This window comes from Diceros bicornis, chromosome 4, assembly GCF_020826845.1.
Source record: "Diceros bicornis minor isolate mBicDic1 chromosome 4, mDicBic1.mat.cur, whole genome shotgun sequence".
Taxonomy (NCBI): Eukaryota; Metazoa; Chordata; class Mammalia; order Perissodactyla; family Rhinocerotidae; genus Diceros; species Diceros bicornis.
In genome coordinates, this window is record NC_080743.1 from 28,873,927 (window position 1) to 28,894,286 (window position 20,360).

The following is a 20,360-nucleotide window of genomic DNA, read 5'->3' on the forward strand; positions in this document are numbered from 1 at the left end:
TGTATAGAAATGCAATTCATTTTTATGTGTTGACTTGGTATCCTGCTACTTTGCTGAATTCATTTATAAGCTCTAATAGGTTTTTTGGTAGAATCTTTAGGTTTTTCTACATATAAGATCATGTTGCCTGTCAACAGAGATAATTTTACTTTTTCCTTTCCAATTTGGTTGCCTTTTATTTCTTTTCCTTGCCTAACTGGTCTGGCTAGAACTTCCAGTACTATGTTGAATACAAGTGGCAAAAGCAGGCATCTTTGCCTTTTTCCTGATCTCAGAGGAAAAGTTTTCAGTCTTTTACCATTGAGTATAACGTCAGCTGTGAGGTTTTCACACATGGGTTTTATTATGTTGAGGTAGTTGCCTTCTACTCCTAGTTTATTGAGTGTTTTTAACACGAAAGAATGTTGAATTTTGTCAAATACTTTTTCTGCATCAATTGAGATCATGCAGAATTGATCATGTGGGTTTTTTCATCTTCATGCGGTTAACGTAGTGTATTACACTGATTGATTTTCATATGTTGAACTACCCCTGCATTCCAGGAATAAATCTCATTTGGTCGTGGTATACAATCCTTACAATACGCTGCTGAATTTGGTTTGGTAGTGTTCTGTTGAGCATTTTTGCATCAATGTTTATAAGGTATATTGATCTTTAGTTTTCTTTTCTTGTAGTGTCTTCATCTGGCTTTGGTATTAGGGTAATGCTGGCCTCAAAGAATGAGTTAGGAAGTATTCCCTCCTCTTCCACTTTTTGGAAAAGTTTGAGAAGAATTGATATCAGTTCTTCTTTAAATATTGAGTAGAATTCACCAGTGAAGCCAGCAGGTCTGGGGCTTTTCTTGTTGGGAGACCTATAACTGCTGATTCAATATCCTTACTGGTTAAAAGTCTATGCAGATTCTCTATTTCTTCAAGATTCAGTTATGATAGGTTTTGTGTTTCTAGGAATTTGCCCATTTCAACTAGGTTATCCAATTTGTTGGTGTACAATTATTCACAGTACTATCTTATGCTTCTTTTTATTTGTGTAAAATTGGTAGTAATGTCCCTGTTTTTATTTCTGATTTTATTAATTTGGGTCTTCTTTTTTTCTTAGTCCCATCTAGCTAAAGTTTGGTCAATTTTGTTGATCCTTTCAAAGAATCAACTTTTAGACTGATTAATTTTCTCTATTGTTTTTCTATTCTCTTTTTAATTTACCTCTACTCTAATCTTTATTTCCTTCCTTCTACTAGCTTTGGGTTTAGTTTGTTCTCCTTTTTCTAGTTCCTTAAGTTGTAAATTAGGCTTTGAGATCTTTCTTGTTTTTTAATGTAAGCATTTATAGCTATAAATTTCTGCCTTAGCACTGCTTTCCCTGTGTCGCAGAAGTTCTGGTATATTGTGTTTTTGTTTTCATCCGTCCCTAAGTATTTTCTGATTTCCCTTGTGATTTCTTCTTTGATCCACTGGTTATTTAAGAGTGTGTTATTTAATTTCCAAAAAATTGTGACGTTTCCAGTTTTACTTCTGTTATTGATTTCTAAGTCCATCTTCTTATAGTTGGCAGAGATACTCTGTATGATATCTCTTTTTAAATCAATTGAAACTTAATTTGTGACCTACTATATGGTCTCCTGAAAATGTCCATATGCACTTGAGAAGAATGTTTGTGCTGTTGTTATCGGGTAGAGTGTTCTGTATACGTCTATTAGAGGCAGTTATTGTACTGTTTAAGTCCTCTGTTTCCTTACTTATATTGTCTGGTTGTTCTACCCATTATTGAGAGTGGGGTATTGAAGTCTCCAACTATTATTGTGAAACTATTTCTCCCTTCAATTCTGTCTGATATTTTTTCGTATATTTTAATGGTCTATCATTGGTATATAAGTGTTTATAACTGTTATATCTTATTGTTGTAGTGAATGTTTTATTATATATTATCTGTCTCTTGTAATCTTTCTAAATTTAAAGTCTATTTTGTCTCACATTAGTACAGCTACTTCTGCTCTTTCTTGGTTACTATTTGCATGGAATATCTTTTACCATCCTTTTATTTCAATCTATTTGTGTCTTTGGATCTAAAGTAATTCTCTTGTAGACAACCCATAGTTGGATCCTACAATTTCCTCCATTCTGCCAATGTGTCTTTTGGAGAGTTTAATCCATTTACATTTAAAGTAATTACTGATAAGGAGGGACTACTGTCATTTTGCTATTTGTTTTCTATATGTTTTGCAGTTTTTTGGCCCTCATTTCCCACATTATTGTCCTCTTATGTGTTGATTTTTTAGCAGTGAAATGTTTAAATTCCTTTCTCATTTCCTTTTATGTTTACTCTATGGTGGTTCTATGCAGACTACATTGAACACTCTGAAGTTATAACACTCTAATTTGAATTTATACCATCTTAACTTCAATAGAATACAAAAACTCTGCTCCTTACAGCTCCTTTCCCACCCCTTTTGGTTGCTGACGTCACAAAAATACATCTTTACATGTCATGTGCTCCAAAACATAAACTAATAATGCTTTTAAATCCATGAGTCTCCTATATAGAAAATTAGATTTGAAGTTACCAACAAAAGTTACAATAATATTAGCTTTTAGACTAATAATTGTTTTTTTCTAATGTATTAGAAATCAGTAGAAAACAAAAGTGGAGTTACAATCCATTATTACAATAATAATAGCTTTTATAATTCTCCATGTGTTTACCTTAATTGAGATCTTTATTTCTTGATTCAATGAGTTACTGTCTGCTGTCCTTTCATTTCACCCTGCAAGAATTAGCATTTCTTACAAGGCACTTCTAGTGATAAACAAAGGCTGTGAGAACTCATTATCTGAGAATGTCTTGATTTCTCTCTCACTTTTGAAGGACAGTTTTGTCAGATACAGGATTCTTATAATACAGTATTCTTGACAGTTTCTTTCTTTTAGCATTTTTAATATATCTGCCCACTGTGTTCTGGCCTCCAAAGTTTCTGATGAGAACTCTGCTTGTCTTACTAAGCATCCCTTGTATGTGATGACTGGCTTCTACCTTGCTGCTTTCAAGATTCGCTCTGTCTTTTGCAAGTTTGATTGTTATGTGTCTTGGTGTGGGTCTCTTTGAGTTCATTTTACTTGTTCGTTGAGCTTCTTGGATGTTTATATTCATGCCTTTCATCAAATTTGGGAAGTTTTAAGACATTACTTCTTCAAATATTCTCTCTGCCCCTCTCTCTCTTTTCTTTCTGGGACTCCCACAAGGTGTATGTTGGTACCCCACAAGTCCTTTAAGATCTGTTCACTTTTCTTCTATATTTTTTCTTTCTGTTCCTCAGACTCAATAATTTCCATTGTCCTATCTTCAAGTTCACTGATTCTTTTGCCTGCTCAAATCTGCCTTTCAATGACTCTTGTGAATTTTTCATTGCAGTTATTGTACTTTTCAGATCCAGAATTTCCTTTTAGGTTTTCTCTTTATTGATATTTCCATTTTGTTTATATATCTTTTTCTTGACTTTTCCTACATCTTTCTTTAAAGTCTTTGTCTAGTATGTCTTCCATCAGGTCTTTTCCAAGGACAGTTTCTGTTTATTTTTTTCTTTTGAATGGGCCATACTTTCCTATTTCTTTGTATGCCCTGTGATTTTTTTGTTGCAAACTAGATATTTGAATCTAGTAATGTGGTTACACTGGAAATCAGATTCTCCCCCTCCCTGGGGTTTGCTGTTTTTTGTTATTGTTTTTGTCTTTTTGATTGTTATAGGCTGTTTCTGTGCCAATGATCAAGCTGATCTGTAAACTTAAGGTGTTCTCAGGTCTTTTCTGAGCCCCTCCCTGGTCATGCACAGTCACTTTCTAATTCTCCACATATATGCAGTGTTTTTGAATGTCCTAATCTTTAATGTCTCATTCCCAAAACGGGAAAATGAGAAAAAAGAAGGGGAAGGAAGGGCAACAGCGCTTTAAATCTCCCGGCAGTCACTTCAGCTGGAGGAGGAGGGGCTTGCAACAATGGGAAGAGGTACAACAACAATGGTTGCCCAATTCTTTGCACCTCTGTGATCAGAAACAGCCATCAGCAATCAGAGCACAGATAAGCAATATCTAGAAGACAAGGTCCTTTTTGCTCACCCTGGTTCCCACAGGTTACATGTAGGTTGCTCCAGGAACACAAACACAGTTGTGGGCCATGAGGCTGAGAGGTAGAGGATGGGTATGCTAATGTGCTAAGAGCTGAAGTTGACCAAATTAACCACATTTCACCATCTAAGCCTTCCCCTAGAAGTTACATACCTTCAATAGACTCAAGAGTTCCAAAATAGTTATATTAGATCTTGCCAGTGCAATTACTGTCTGTATGGGAGACAGATTCCTGATGCTTCCTACTGTGCCATCTTCCCACAATCCTCTGTGCACAGTGACTTTTTAATACAGGTTGTTATGCCCATTTTGAGGCTTAGAAAGGTTGAGAAATTTGCCTAAGGTCACACCCTTGACTACTACACTACTCTGTCTTTACTTTGGTATATCTAAAAGAACAAAGGATATTCGAAACAATTTATAAAAGACTCTTAAAGAGGTGCAAAACATTTTGAACAATGGCTGCACTGTTGAAATAAGTTTTTAACCTTCACAAATGACTACTGTGAAGCAGATATTTTGTTATGTATTATGTGATAAAATGTCATTATTACTCCTTCAGGCACCTAAAACAAAACATTATGAGTCCTCATTTAATTCTTGCTTCCCAATTCAGTCACCAAGCATGTTCAATTGAACCTCCTTAACAATGCTCTAAAACATTATTACTTCTTCATCTGCATTGATAATGGTTTTTTAATAAACTTTATATTTTAGAAGAGTTTTAGATTTACAAAATAATTGAGAAGAGTACAGAGTTCCTATATACCCTATCCCATTTCTCCTGTTTAACATGATACATTAGTAAATTTATGACAATTAATGAATCGTTATTGATACATTATTATTAACTAAAGTCCATACTTTACCTAGATTTCCTAAATTTTTGTCTAATGTCCTTTTTCTATTCTAGGATCCCATCTAGGATACCACATTACATTTAGTTGTCATGTCTTCTTAGGCTCCTCTAAGGAGCAGTTTCTCAGACCTTCCCTGTTTTTGATGACCTTGACAGTTTGGGGAGCACTAGTCAGGTATTTTGTAGAATGTCCCTCAGCTGGGATTTATCTCATGTTTTTCTCATGATTATACTGGAGGTATGGGTTTGGGGGAAGAAAACCACAGAGGTAAGTCTCATTTTCATCACATCGTATCAAGGCTACAAACCATCAACAAGATATCACTGTTGATGTTGACTTTGATTACCTGGTAGAGGTACACTTGTCAGGTTTCTACAAAGCTACTTCATTCTCCTTCCACTGATAGCATTTTTAGGTCTTCATTATAGCTTGTCTAAATTACTAGAGAAAACTCAAAATCATTCTCTCTACTGCTAGTTTCATAACTCAATCTTTTCTGCACACTACTACCAGAGTGGTGTTTTTATTTATTTTTAATTTTTTTATTTTTTTTGTGAGGAAGATCAGCCCTGAGCTAACATCCGATGCCAATTCTCCTCTTTTTGCCAAGGAAGATTGGCCCTGGGCTAAAATCTGTGCCCATATTCTTCTACTTTATATGGGATGTCACCACAGCACGGCCTGACAAGCGGTGCCTCGGTGAGCGCCCTGGATCCAGGCCTGCGAACCCTGGGGCCATCGAAGCAGAGCGCACGCACTTAACCCCTGCGCCGCTGGGCTGGCCCCAGAGTGGTGTTTTTAAAATGCTGATTTGGATCATGCCACTCCCAGAGTTAAACTGCTTCAGTGACTATCCATTATCCTCAGACTATGTTTCAAAGACTTATTAAAAGCAATCAAGGCTCTTTGGAGAAATGACTTATTCCTCTGCAGGAGCAGGTAAGGTACAAGATGAGTCTGGAATATTTTGTTGCCCTAAAAGTAAGGAAATTCTCAAAGAATCATGGGGATATGTCAAAAGGACACAGCAGTCAAAGCAGAGACAATCTGGGAATAATGGATTATACTTCACCAAATAAAATAAGAGTCCATAAATTTACACTGATATAAATGAATAAATAAATAAATGAGAGAGAAAGGAAAGCTCTTCTTTACAGAAGAATGCCAATTAATAAAGAAGGAATAAGGGCATGAGAAAATCATAAGTGGATTTAAATTTGGTGAGGAAAAGTTTGGTAAGGAACAGTATATTATATAATCTCAAAGTGTCGAATTAATAAACAGAAACCTCATCACATTGAAGTTGGGAGGCCAAAAGGGGGAGCTCTCATGCCCTATGTCAATAGCAGAGCCCAACACGAAAATGAAAGACTTCCTCTTCTTGACTGGCAAGAAACTCAGCCAATGAGAGATTGTCACAACACAGCCAATGAAAAGCCACTACATATAGAACTCTCAATTCTTCCAATGGACTCTTTGTTTACAACAGCCCTCCCAACTTCCTCTTCCTTTCTATAAAGCCCTCCCAACTTCCTCTTCCCTTCTATAAAAGAGTTTCTCCTCCTTTGCTGCTGAGAACTTGCACATAGCTTGCCATAGTTGCAGATCCTGAATTGCAATTCTTCGCTGATCCTGAATAAAATCATTTTTGCTGAAGAAACAACTGGCTGTCAATTTGTTTACAGTCAACAGTACCTTGACACAAATTAAAACTTTCTAGTAATGAAACCTGGCAGACATCACCTAAACCTTAATGATCAAAGCTAACATTATCAATTATTAGACACACCAATATCATATACCTATCACATGGTGAACTGAGAAGATACAACATCATTGGTATAATTGCCAAAAATGCACAGCCTGAATCTAATCATGAGTAAATGTCTGAAAAACCCAAACTGTAGGATTTTATACAAAATAACTGGCCTGTACTCTTCAAATATATCAAGGTCAAGAAACATAAAGAAGGATTGAAGGAGTGTTTTAGATTAAAGGAGACTGAACTGAACAACAACTAAATGCAATACATGATCCTAGAGCGCCTGGTGTGGATCCAGGATCCAGAAACTGAGGGGTGGAGAGTAGGTGGGAGTGGGAGTTCTGGGGTGGCTGGGAGGGGGAGATTGTTATAAAGAATATTGTTAGGACAAGTTATAAAATTTGAACTTGCATTGTGGATTAGATAATAGTATTGTATCTATAATTTCCTGATTTTGGTTAAAATTACTGGGTTATGTTAAAAAAAAAAAAAAAGTCCTTGTTCTTACAAAGTGCATATTCAAGTATTTAAGGATAAAGGGCGCAATAGCTCAACTTACCCCCAAATGGGTATGGATTTTACTTACACTTACACACACATACTCTGTTATTTTTACATATAGGGGAGAGAGGATGATAAAGCAAATGGGGCAAAATGTAAACAATTGGTGAATCTGGATAAGTGGTATACGAAAGTTCCTTGTACTGTATTTGTAACTTGTTAAAAAGTTCAAAAGCATACCAAAATAAAAATAACAACAAAAAAAGCCAAGGGCTAAGACTTAACACTTACAACTTCCATGTCTTAAAGGAACCTCTGAGCCTTTGTACATATTACCCTTCTGCCTAAAATGCCCTCCTTCTCTTCACTTGGCCAACCCTACTTACCCTTCTAGATAGCAAAAAGAGTGAAATTTTTAAAACCAGATGATGTCACTTTCCTCAAAATTCTCTAATTGTTTCCCCTCAGGTGTAGAATATAAGTCTGGCCCCTGAGGAGGCCAATAATGTCCAAGAGAACATATGAAAATGTTCTGTATCTGTGCTGTCCAATATAGTAGCCACTAGCCACATGTAAGTGACTAATGAGTATTTGCATTGTGGCTAATATAACTGACGAAATGAATCTTTAATTGTATTTAATTTTAAAAGCCACAAGCAGGTAGTGGCTGCCATAAAGGACAGCAAAGCTTTAAATACTCCTAGCTCCCCCACCATGTTTCAGACCTCATTGCCCACCATACTCCTATTTACCTATGCTATAGTCACACTGGCTTTTGCTGTTTCTTAAACATAATCAACCATATTCTTGCCTCGGTCATTACATTTACTGTTCTTGCAGCTTGGAATGCACTTTCCCCAGCTAATCACATGGCTCCCTCTCTCACTTCTCTCAGGTGTCTGCTCAAATGGCACCTTATCAGTCTGTGTGCCCTATCCTTGAGTGCTCTATCGAAAAAAGCACCCCATCATTCTATGTCCTTCATTCTGCTTTATTTTTCCTTCATGGCACTTTGACTGATGGACATTATACTGTATATTTGTTCTCTGTCAGTCTTTTGCATTTCTGTAAGTTCCACACAGGAAGGCTTCCTGTTGTAGTCATCATTTAATCCCAGCAATTAGGAATATAAGTTCTTTGAAATGGTACTCCGTTGCCATCTCCATCAGAAAACAACCTGAATCTTCATTCTTTGCCATCCTCTTATCCAACCAGGTCAGTGGTCTTCTGATTTTTCTCCTCATGTACCTGCTAAAAGAATGTTTCCCCTTATACATTATAAAGACTTCTAAAAAAATATTTTTACCTGAAGTATACATAGTTGCAAAGGATGTAATTTATATGTGCTTTAAAATTTTTCCACTAAAACTTTAAATGAGATTTATCTCATTTAATTTATGGATAATGTCTTATAACCTAAGTAGCAAAGGCTGTCATTGCTATTGAACCAATGAGTCAAATTATATTTAATTTCTGTCATTAAAGTCTGTCTTCATTTGAACTCAAATAAATATATGTTAATACTTGCCCCCATGATCATCATTCTACTTTTCAATTCTAACTGTAAGAAAGATAAGGCAGCCTTGCCAAGTATTGGTCAGCTGTATAAAATAGGCTGCTCCATGAGATTTTTCTTGCTTTGTTCTCTCAGGGGACACTCCCTCTGGAACAAGGCATTCTGAAATTGCCCCCTTTTGTTTGGTACCCCAGTGATTTTGATGTCCCAAAGTAATGTACCATAGTAAGATTTGGAATGTGACAGGTTTGTATTCCTTTTATAAAGTGGCAGAAGGCAGTCTGTGAAAGGGGAGGTGGAAAGGAGAACCAAGCTAGCTCTACCATATGAATGTCATAGGCAGATAAATGTGAGGAAAGAATACAGATGAAAACTGAAAATCTAGCTACCATGCTCTGAACATTTTCCTGACCCCCAGCAGACTATGTAAAGACATAGGCTAGGCATCTCTTACATGTTATATTAATAACCTGTTACATTGGCATCCATCAGACTGTAATTGTTATTAAGCTATTTACTTCTTTGTTTTGTCACCCCCCCAACCCACAGGAACTTTGAACCTTCTTCAGAGCCAGGTCCAGGTCTAAGTTTGTTGCATATTCCAAGAGTGGTACTTAGTAGAAATGGATGAGACTCATTTTTTAATATTGAAAGGATTACTAACCAGGATATACATAAACAACTACTAACAACTAAGAAGTAGCTAATGCAGTAAGAAGTAGACCCCGCAATAAAAAAGGAAGGGAAAAAAAGAAGAAAAACATGAGGCCAATCAACATATGAAAAGATGCTTACTCTTATTAATAATTACGGAAATGCAAATTAAGTCCAAAGTGAGATACCATTTCATACTCAATAGATTGGCAAAAATTAAAAATAACTAAGTGCTGATGACAAAGTAGAACAATGAGAACTCATACATTACTGGGTGAGATTATGTTATAGTAGCACTTTGGCAAAACTTCGTAACGTTGAACATGGCCTAACCTGCAGCCTAACAATCCCACTCCTAAATATTTATCATAGAAAAATTCTCACATAAATATTCAAAATATTTTAATAGCATAACATCAAACTAACCTGGAATGTGTGAAATGGCCATCAGGAAAATGGATAAATTATGGCAGATTCACCCAATAGAATGAAAATTAATGAACTACAGCAACACAAAAAATCTAAGAAATGTACCATCATAACATCAATCAATAACATCAAGTCACAGATGACTATAATACAGCATGATTCAATTTTCATAACACTCAAAAATAAGCATAACTAGGGGCCGGCCCAGTGGCGCAAGCGGTTAAGTGGGCGCGCTCCACTGTGGCGGCCCGGGGTTCGCCAGTTCAGATCCCGGGCGGGCACCGACACACCGCTTGGCAAGCCATGCTGTGGTGGCGTCCCATATAAAGTGGAGGAAGATGGGCACGGATGTTAGCCCAGGGCCAGTCTTCCTCAGCAAAAAAACAAGAGGATTGGCAGATGTTAGCACAGGGCTGATCTTCCTCACAAAAAAAAAATAAATAAATAAGCATAACTACTTACCTATGTAGTAAGACTATTTTTAAAAGCAAGAGAATGAATGATGAATCCAAAATTCAAGATAATGATTACCTCTTGCAGAGGGGCACTTAGGCATGTGATGGGTTCATAAGTATTTGTTTTATTATTATGCTTCATAACTTAAAAACACGTTATATATATATATTTTTGTGTTTATCAAACATGTTATAAATACTTTTGTGTGTATTTGACAAAAGTTTAAAAAAATAAAGAGACAAAGTTAAAAAATGAAGTGATAACCCACATTCAAAATTAATATATCAAGTATAATTAGGAATAAAAACCATCTATTAGATTTGCAACTGGGAAACAATTATTTGTTAACATCTCAACTGCTACCACCCTAATCTAAGTTTCTACTGTTCTCTAGTCTAGATCATTTCAATAGTTTACTAACTCCTCTCCCTGAATCTACCCTGACCCTACCTGCTTTACTGTCTATTCCCCACACAGCAACCAATGTGGTTTTGTTAAAACGTAAGCCCTTCCTCTGCTCTTCCTCAAAATAAAAGCAAAAGTCTATCCCAAGGGCTAAAAAGCCCCATTACCTCTCCATCTCATACTCCTACCTCTCTCCTCTTGGCCTACTCTACTCCAGCCATCCTGGCCACAATGGTGTTCATCAAATATGCCAAGCACATTTCTGCTTCCAGGCCTTTGCACTGCTTGTCCTCTAAGTCTGGAAAGCTCTTTGAGTTATCTGCATGGCCTGCCTCTTACTTCTATTAGGTCTCTGCTTAAATGCTACCTTTTAAGAAAGGCCTTTGCGGCCCCATGGCTTAGTGGTTAAGTGTGTGCGCTCCGCTGCTGGCAGCCTGGGTTCGGATCCTGGGCACACACTGACGCACCTCTTCTCTGGCCACGCTGAGGCCGTGTCCCACATACAGCAACTAGAAGGATGTGCAACTATGACATACAACTATCTACTGGGGCTTTGGGGGAAAAAAAAAAGAGGAAGAAGACTGGAATAGATGTTAGCTCAGGGCTGGTCTTCCTCAGCAAAAAGAGTAAGATTAGCATGGATGTTAGCTCAGGGCTGATCTGCCTCAAAAAAAAAAAAAAAAAAAAAAAAAAAAGGCCTTTGCCCACCACCGGACTTAAAAAAACAATAGCACCCGCCTATGTTACTTTCTCGTCTCCTTACATAGACTGTCTTTCTTCATAGTTCTCATCCTCATCACCACCTGACATGTAATTCTGTTTAATTTCTCCCTCACCACACACACAGTAGAACATAAGCTTCATGACAGCAGGGATTTTGTCTATTTTGTTCAATATTTTATTTTCAGCACCTAGAACAATGTCAGCATGTATTTCCTACCTCTGTTCACTGAAAGATCCTAAAAGCCATGACACCCTAAATAATAGTGAGGACCCCTCACACCAGATTTTGGTCTCTAAATACTACTCCTCACTAAAAGGAACCAAGTCTTGGGGGCCAGCCTGGTGGCATAGTGGTTGGGTTCACGCGTTTCACTTCAGCAGCCTGGGGTTCACCGGTTCGGATCCTGGGGGCAGACCTACTCACAGCTCACCAAGCCATGCTGAGGTGGTGTCCCATACAGAGCAACTAGAAAGATGTACAACTATGACATACTACTATCTACTGGGGCTTTGGGGAGAAAAAAGGAGAAAGACTGGCAACAGACGTTAGCTCAGGGCCCATCTTCCTTGAAAAAAAAAGGAACCAAGTCTAGGGCAGAAAATGTATACATAATGAGGTTGGGACATCTTTTGTACCTGAAAACAAGAGAGTGTTTAGGGGCTAACAGGGTCATGTTAAAAAGACATAGGAACCATCCTAAAAGGGCTCCTGCAGCCAAAAGGAACAACAAAAATAATGACTATCTTAAAGTATACTGAATATAATTCCATAAGCCTTTAATAATACCCCTGCTAAAAAAAGAATAATTTAAAACATCATTTCTATTAACTCCTTTCTCTGGAAATTGGTAAATAAAAGGAAATAATGAAGCATTTATTTCTGTTTCCAGTAGGGTGAAGTTAGTTCTAGTTAATGAAGAAACAATTAATGAAGACAGCCAACTAATAAATGTATTACATTTATTAGCAAAATTGTGATTTTGCTATCCCAAATGAAATAATGTAAACAAGAAAAGTATCATTACCAAATGGATACTAAAGCTATTTGGTGGGAGGTCATGATGAACTAGATATTCTCATGGTGCCAAAGTATCAAGTTATAGATTACTCACTAGTTGCAAAGGGGAAAACATAACTTTATAATAAAAAAAATCTGACTGTCATTACCTTAATCCATCATGGCATCATCAATCATGGTATCACTAATAATTGTGAGACAGATAGACATTATGCATTTATTTAGAAGAACATGAGGTACACAATATCACCTATTAAGTATTCTTGCCAAAAATGTTTGCACTTAATTAAGCCTTTAAATTTAGCTCCCAGTTTACAGAAAACACAAGGGATAGGGAAGTCAAATAAGATCATAAGGAAATAATCAGACAAATCCTTAAGATTAGATATTTTCCATACAACTGACCTGCTCTCTTCAACAAGTCAGCATATTAAAAAGAGAGTTTGGAGTAGGCAGTGCTGATCTAAATTAAATGAAATATAAGAGAGAGAACAATGAATGAAATGCAATCAATAATAAAAGACGTTTTTGGCACAACTGGGGAAATCTGAACACAGACTGGTATTAGGCATGGAATTACAGTTAAGTGGTAAAAGCAATGTGGTAGGAGAGACAAATATTATAGAGATGAATACTGAAGTTATTAGGTGAAATGTCATGATTTATATAATTGACTTTGAAATATCTAAGAAAGAATACAGGAAGTAAATATGACAAAATAGTAACTGTTAAATCTAGACGATAAGCATATGGATACTTATTATTCTATTCTATTTTTCTATATCTTTGAAAACTGTCACAATTAGAAAAAAAATCAGATGAAATATAATCTGGAGCTAATGTCTATAAACTATTCTTTCCTTCACAGTTAAGCTTCATAAAAGGAGAATGGAATGTTATGTTGAGGAAGGTTTTGTTTTTGTTGCTTTTTTTCTTTATTTTATTTTATTTTATTTTTTTTGTGAGGAAGATCAGCCCTGAGCTAACATCCACGCCAATCCTCCTCTTTTTGCTGAGGAAGACTGGCCCTGGGCTAACTAACATCTGTGCCTATCTTCCTCCACTTCATATGGGACACCGCCACAGCATGGCCTGACAAGCGGTGCGTCGATGCGCACCTGGGATCCAAACTCGGGCTGCCAGCAGTGGAGCGTTCGCACTTAACCACTATGCCACGGGGCAGGCCCCGCTTTTTTTTTTTTATTGACGTAACATTACTTTATAATGTTATAGAAATTTCTGGTGTACATCATTATATTTCAATTTCTGTGTAGACTACACCATGTTCACCATCCAAAGACTAATTAATATCCGTCACCATACACATGTGCCCTATTTACCCCTTTTGCCCTTTTCCCTCCCCCCTTCCCCTCTGGTAACCAACAATCTTATCTCTGTATCTATATGTCTATTTGTTTTTGTTGCTTTTAAGTCAGAACTCAAAAATACCTTCGTATATTAAAGAAAATGAACAACAGAAAGAGGGGTTGAAGATAAAAGACAGAAGGAACAATTAATGGAGCAAGGACATCAAAGAGATGGGAATGAATAACATTCTGTACTTTGATTTAGCATTATAAAGAAATAGAAACACTGTATTCTGAAAAGGGAAAAAAGAAATATGGCTAAGTCTGTAAACTGGAACTGACAGGAAAAAAAGTTCAAGAAGTTTAAAAATGATGGCTGATGAATTAAGAAGTAAGGTAATCTGCTGAAAAGTTAGATATGGCAAAATGGGGATGGGATCCTGGGAAAAATGGTAAGGTTTGAAATAACCACTGTGAGGAAAGAGAGAACTAGTCAAGGCCAATAAATATATTCGTGGAGTGGCACTGGAGACACAACTTACTGCTAGCAATCTCGCTAACAATGCAGTTTTCTCTAACACTTGGCTATGTGAATACAGGATACAAAAAGTCAGAGGAGGTATACTTATTCAGATCAGAGGAAGGCTATTAGACATCAGACTAGGAATCTTGATAAAGTAGAGCACAGATAATACAAGTAAGGGAGTGAAAGTACTAGAGGGTCAGACATTTGATAAGTAAATAAGATAACCGAAATTTCAGAAAATAGATTATACTGGTGACACATAAGATCTAAAAGAATTAGTTATGCTGTTCTCTATAAGTCTTTTTTAGAGTAAAATAAATTCTCTTTTTTGGCTAGTGTGATTTTTTTTTCCCCCAAAGACCCAGTAGATAGTTGTATGTCATAGTTGCACATTCTTCTAGTTGCTGTATGTGGGACATGGCCTCAGCATGGCCGGAGAAGCGGCGCGTTGGTGCGCGCCCGGGATCGGAACCCGGGGCCGTCAGCAGCAGAGCGCGCGCACTTAACCGCTAAGCCATGGGGCCGGCCCGGCTAGCGTGATTTAAATGTGGTTTTACCAAGAGGCGGAAATTGAGATGGCTCCTTGAGGTTTTATTTTTTTTTCCCCCCAAAGCCCCAGTAGATAGTTGTATGTCATAGCTGCACATCCTTCTAGTTGCTGTATGTGGGACACGGCCTCAGCATGGCCAGAGAAGCAGTGCGTCAGTGTGCGCCCGGGATCCGAACCCGGGTCGCCAGTAGCAGAGCGCATGCACTTAACTGCTAAGCCATGGGGTCGGCCCTCCTTGAGGTTTTATTAATTGTAGAACAGATCAGTTTTTTGGTCTATAATGTCTCAACATGATGGTGTAATGTGACTGGTTATTAGAAATTTCACAAGTAATTTATTATTAATAACAGTTGAAGCTCATAAATTGGCTTGTTTTTACAAATTAGAGCTAACTAATTTTAATAACATAATTCTCACTCATATTCTAACACATTTTCTGGAGTAGGAACTTCCATGGGAGTATGTCATACATGTTAGCATACTGTACTGCTATCATTTTAAAGCATCTTGTACCACAGAAACTAGCGTCAGGAATGCTAACTATGATCTCAGGCTAAAATTTACATAAGTACTGGAAGTTAGAAGAATAAGAGCTGTTATTCTTAATTAACACCTTTACCATATTTCAAAAATTAATCTTTATGTGTCAAAACTGCTTATCTTATACATCTGACAAGGGGTTGATCTCCATAATATATAAAGAACTCACACAACTGAACAACAACAAAACAAACAACCCGATCAAAAAATGGGCAGAGGATATGAACAGACACTTCTCCAAAGAAGATATACAAATGGCCAATAGGCACATGAAAAGATGTTCACCATCACTAATCATCAGGGAAATGCAAATCAAAACAACACTAAGATATCACCTCACGCCCATTAGAATGGCTATAATCACCAAGACAAAAAACAACAAATGTTGGAGAGGATGTGGAGAAACAGGAACCCTCATACACAGCTGGTGGGAATGCAAACTGGTGCAGCCTCTATGGAAAATGGTATGGAGATTCCTCAAAGAATTAAAAATAGAGATGCCCTATAATCCAGCTATCCCACTACTGGGAATCTATCCAACGAACCTGAAATCAACAATCCAAAGAGGCTTATGCACCCCTATGTTCACTGCAGCATTATTCACTATAGCCAAGAAGTGGAAGCAACCTAAGTGTCCCTCGACTGATGATTGGATCAAGAAGATGTGGTATGTACATACAATGGAATACCACTCAGCCATAAAAAAAGACAAAATCGTCCCATTTGCAACCACATGAATGGGCCTGGAGGGTATTATGTTAAGTGAAATAAGCCAGAAAGAGAAAGACAAACACTGTATGATCTCACTCATATGTGGAATCTAAACCAACACATGGACAGAGAAAACTGTATTGTGGTTACCAGGGGCAATGGGGGTGGGGGATGGGCACAAGGGGTGAAGGGAGACATATACATGGTGATGGACAAACAAAAATGTACAACCCAAAATTTCACAATGTTAAAAACTATTAAAACATCAATAAAAAAAAACTGCTTATCTTAAACTTTTATGAAATACATACTAAGAAAATCTTCATTAGAAAGAAATACACAATAAATAAAAATTTAAATTCCCAATCCATACTTCATGCCTATCTTGCTGGTTATGCTAATCTTGAACTTAAGTGACATTATGGGGTCAACTGAGAGAAAAAGAATGTCAGTGAATTGAACCACACCATAAAAGTGGTTTTTAAAATAATAGCACACTCACATATATATACTTACCAGGTTCCTAATTCTAGTCAATGTGGAATGGGAAAGGGGAGTTTTAAGGTAATCCACAATGGTCCGATGCACCATTATTAAGAGCAGTATGCAATTCCAACATTAAATTTACATTATATTGAAACCAATACCACCAAATAAAATACTACAGTTCTATAAACTGAGAAAGAAAACTGCACTAATCACTAGAATGTTTTGCCACTTCTATTCAATTTCCTATATGCTTCAACAAACCCCCATGCCTAAAAAGCAAAATATAAAATACTTACTTTTTCATTTTTTTTGAATTATATTTCACTTGGTAAGCTGCCTGTATTAATTTGTCTGGACCACCGTCAAACTGATGTGGAATGACCTTCTGAAAGTGCTAGATATAATAAAAGAAAAATGTAAGAACTACTTAATGTTGTTTATTATTAACTAATTAACAGTAAAATCTAAACACACTCAGGAAATCACGAACTGACTTACCTGTAACATCCCTTCCATGTCGAGTTGCATCAGTTCTGCCTGATTCATTTGAAGAAGCGCTAATCCTACTCGAAACACTATTTCTAAACCCTGAGGAAACAAATTATATAAAGCAAAATTTGTCTTACTCTTCCATCAACAAAAACTAATCATTCAAAAGAATACTAAGGTAAACATTTAGGGATCTAAAGGAGAGGTTGGCAAACGTTTTCTGCAAAGTCAGCTAGCAAGTATTTTAGGCTTTATGGTCACTGTCACAAATACTCAACCCTGCCATTGTAGCCCAAAAGCAGACATAAACAACTCATCAACAAATGGGCATGGCTGTGCTCCAAGAAAACTGTATTTACAAAAACAAGTTTTGAAGGGCAGATTTGGCACGCAGAACCAGGATGAATCAACACACAAATCACAGTTCGCTGGTTCCAGACTAAACTAATTTTGCTAAGTGAAACAAATTGATATTCCCAAGATGTAATTAATAACAATTAACACTGGGTTTGATTAAGATGTAATTAATAACAATTAATAATACTTTCACATGCTATCTACCATTCACCACCTATCCTTACTTTCCTGTCTTATCACCCAAAATACAGAAGACAAAGGATCACTACTACATGTCAATGACAACTTAAAGGACAACCTGCAGTGTGTTCATGGAATAGAAGGAACTTAATTATACTTATTAATTCTTGCTCTTTGGGTAACAGATGCATTGCAACAATATTAACTGTAAGGTAAATTTTATCTCTCACTAATTCAACCAGGAGGTGACATAGAGGTTTAAGAGTGTGGGCTCCAGATTCTGATTGCCTACATTTGAATCCTGGTTACTATATCATTTATGTGCTGTGTGTCCATAGATAAGCTACTTAACTTTTCTCTAAGACTCAGCTTCCTCATCTATCATCTATCAAACGGGGAAACTAACAGTACTTGATAGGGTTGTTACAGGTTTAAATGACAGTATCCATACAACCAGTTTAGCATGGGACACATGGGTCTCCCTTATTGTTCTCTTCATTGCCCTGCTCTAATTAACCCAATGATTTCTTTGTTCAGCTCTTGCTCCTAATCTGCCCATTCACTGGCTTACCTCAGACATAAAGATATCAAATATCCTTGTCGCAATTGGTAGTGGAAAAGTTGTAAGAAAGATAGTCAGAAACCAGGATGATGCATACATTGAGGTATGAAAACTCTGAGACTGAAAATGTGCAAAGAGTTCTGGAAGATGTTCCTAAAGAGAAGAAAAGTATTAGTTAAAACATAATAAAATTGAGTATTTTAAAGCAGATCATTGAATATACACCAGATTAGCCTATATCAAACACAAAGATAAAATCAGGCATCATAAGAAAAGTTAAGACCTAGAAATTGATACATACAGGATAGTGGTTACTATCTGGGAAGGGAAGAAGGGGAAAAGGATGCAGAGTTGGAACTTTGACCATATCTATAACATTTGATTCATTAATAAAAAGAAAAATTGAAACAAATGAATAAAACTTTTATATTTGTTTAATCTTGTTGGTGAGTATACGAGTGTCTAATTTATTTTCTATACTCTTCTATAATATTTTTAAAAATTTTTTAAAAAGGCAAGAAATGCTATGTTGAAATACTTTCAGGTGCAATCTACCATTGATCACCTATCCTTACCTTCCTACCATCTCATCCAAAATACAGATGCTTCAGCAACTCTAGTAACTCAAAACATAAATGACACATTAACTGATAATAAACCAAGAGAGTTTAAGGTTGACAAAAACAAGCTTACTATTTCAGAAAAAAAAAATTTAACTAAGAATAATCTCAAGACCTACTTGTCTTTTTCTTTAAAATGTAAAAATATTTTGTATATCTCCTTCCTCCAACCACACATAGACAAGTTAGAGGATTTTAAAATTCCTGTGGGTAAGGCTGCCAGGGAAAAATGACACTCATAAAAATGGCTCTCATGCCATCTGAATCATTAACCTATATTCTTAAATTCTGTTTATCTAACTGAAATTTAAGTAAATGAGCACATTTACACCATTGTATCACAAGACAATATAGTAAACTTATTTTTATGTATAAAATGTATAAATGAAATTCAGAAAATTAAAATATTTCAAAGGTATTTTTCTCTTGATTTTGATTCCTCTTTCTTTACCCTCACATAGTCACTAGGCTCTGAGTCTTAAACTGGCAACATAAAAGGATAGAAACATTATTTTTAAAAAAGATTACAGCCTCACAAAAAAGTGAGATAAAAAGGGAAAGGCAGAGGAGAGGACTGAAAGAGAAAGAAGAGATAGTCTCAAAGGAAATGAACTGATGTCAGTGTCATAATGTCATGGGCTCCTGTAAGAGAGCATAGTCTACATAACAATAATAGGATATAATAGGGCATAATAAGGAAACTCACGCATTTGGGCAATGGGGTTATGATACATTTCGCACGAATGCTTTAGGTTTGAATATGAAAATTGCAGCCACATTCCAGACTACTCGATCTACTGCAGAGAGTGCCAACTGGGAAGTAGGTCTAAACTGTGTGTTAATGGACCAACAAATGACCATGTGATTAAAACACTGATTTTTTTCAATTGCTTTAACACTTTTAATGCTAAATTTATTTACTTGTCACTCAAACTAAGATGGCAACAAATATAAAGGCAATATGCCTTTTGTTAACACTACACTTTTACCTGTATCATGCATTCAAACTGGTACATACAAAGGCCCAACTCTGCCATACTTGGTTTAAAAAGTTCACGAAGTCTATAATCTTGCATTAATTTAACAAATACACAGAAAGCTTCTTCTTCTGGCATCTACATTAGGAGAAAAAAAACAACAACATAGGTCAACGTTCTGAGATACACAAATAAGCTCCAATATATTTAAACTAAGTACCCACGCAACTATAAATATTGTTTCAAGTGGCCATGTGATGCAATGTTGAGAGTAATGGACTAGAAATCAGAAGGTTCTAATCTCCCATTCTATCACCGAGAATGAGAAGTTAGACAAATCTTACAACCTATGAGACCAACTGCCTCACTTGCCTAATTCATTAATTCAACCAACAAATATTCATTTAGAGCCAGATACTCCCCTCTCTCTAGGTATATACCAGTGAACAAAGTAAACACAATCTCTACCCTCAAGGAGCTTGAACTTTCTAAGGGGGAGAAACAGACAATATATGGAATAAATCAATTAATACTTATGTCAGATGTTGATGAGTGCTATGGAAATAAAAAAACAAAGTAGGGTAACAGGGAGTGTTGCAGAGATACACTGCTA

The 20,360-nt window shown here is 36.4% G+C and overlaps 1 protein-coding gene across 9 annotated transcripts in view; it reads right to left on the reverse strand.

Moving 5' to 3' along the window:
- Window positions 1–20,360, reverse strand: part of EVI5 (ecotropic viral integration site 5) — a 233,937-nt gene that overhangs the window by 140,478 nt on the left and 73,099 nt on the right. For all 9 annotated transcript variants that reach the window (XM_058538530.1, XM_058538529.1, XM_058538527.1 and 6 more), the window contains 4 exons: window positions 19,760–19,885; window positions 18,160–18,303; window positions 17,061–17,150; window positions 16,859–16,956 (listed from right to left, as the gene is read on the reverse strand). In XM_058538530.1, the coding sequence (XP_058394513.1) occupies window positions 16,859–16,956; window positions 17,061–17,150; window positions 18,160–18,303; window positions 19,760–19,885 (458 nt within the window). The remainder of the gene's footprint in view (window positions 1–16,858; window positions 16,957–17,060; window positions 17,151–18,159; window positions 18,304–19,759; window positions 19,886–20,360) is intronic.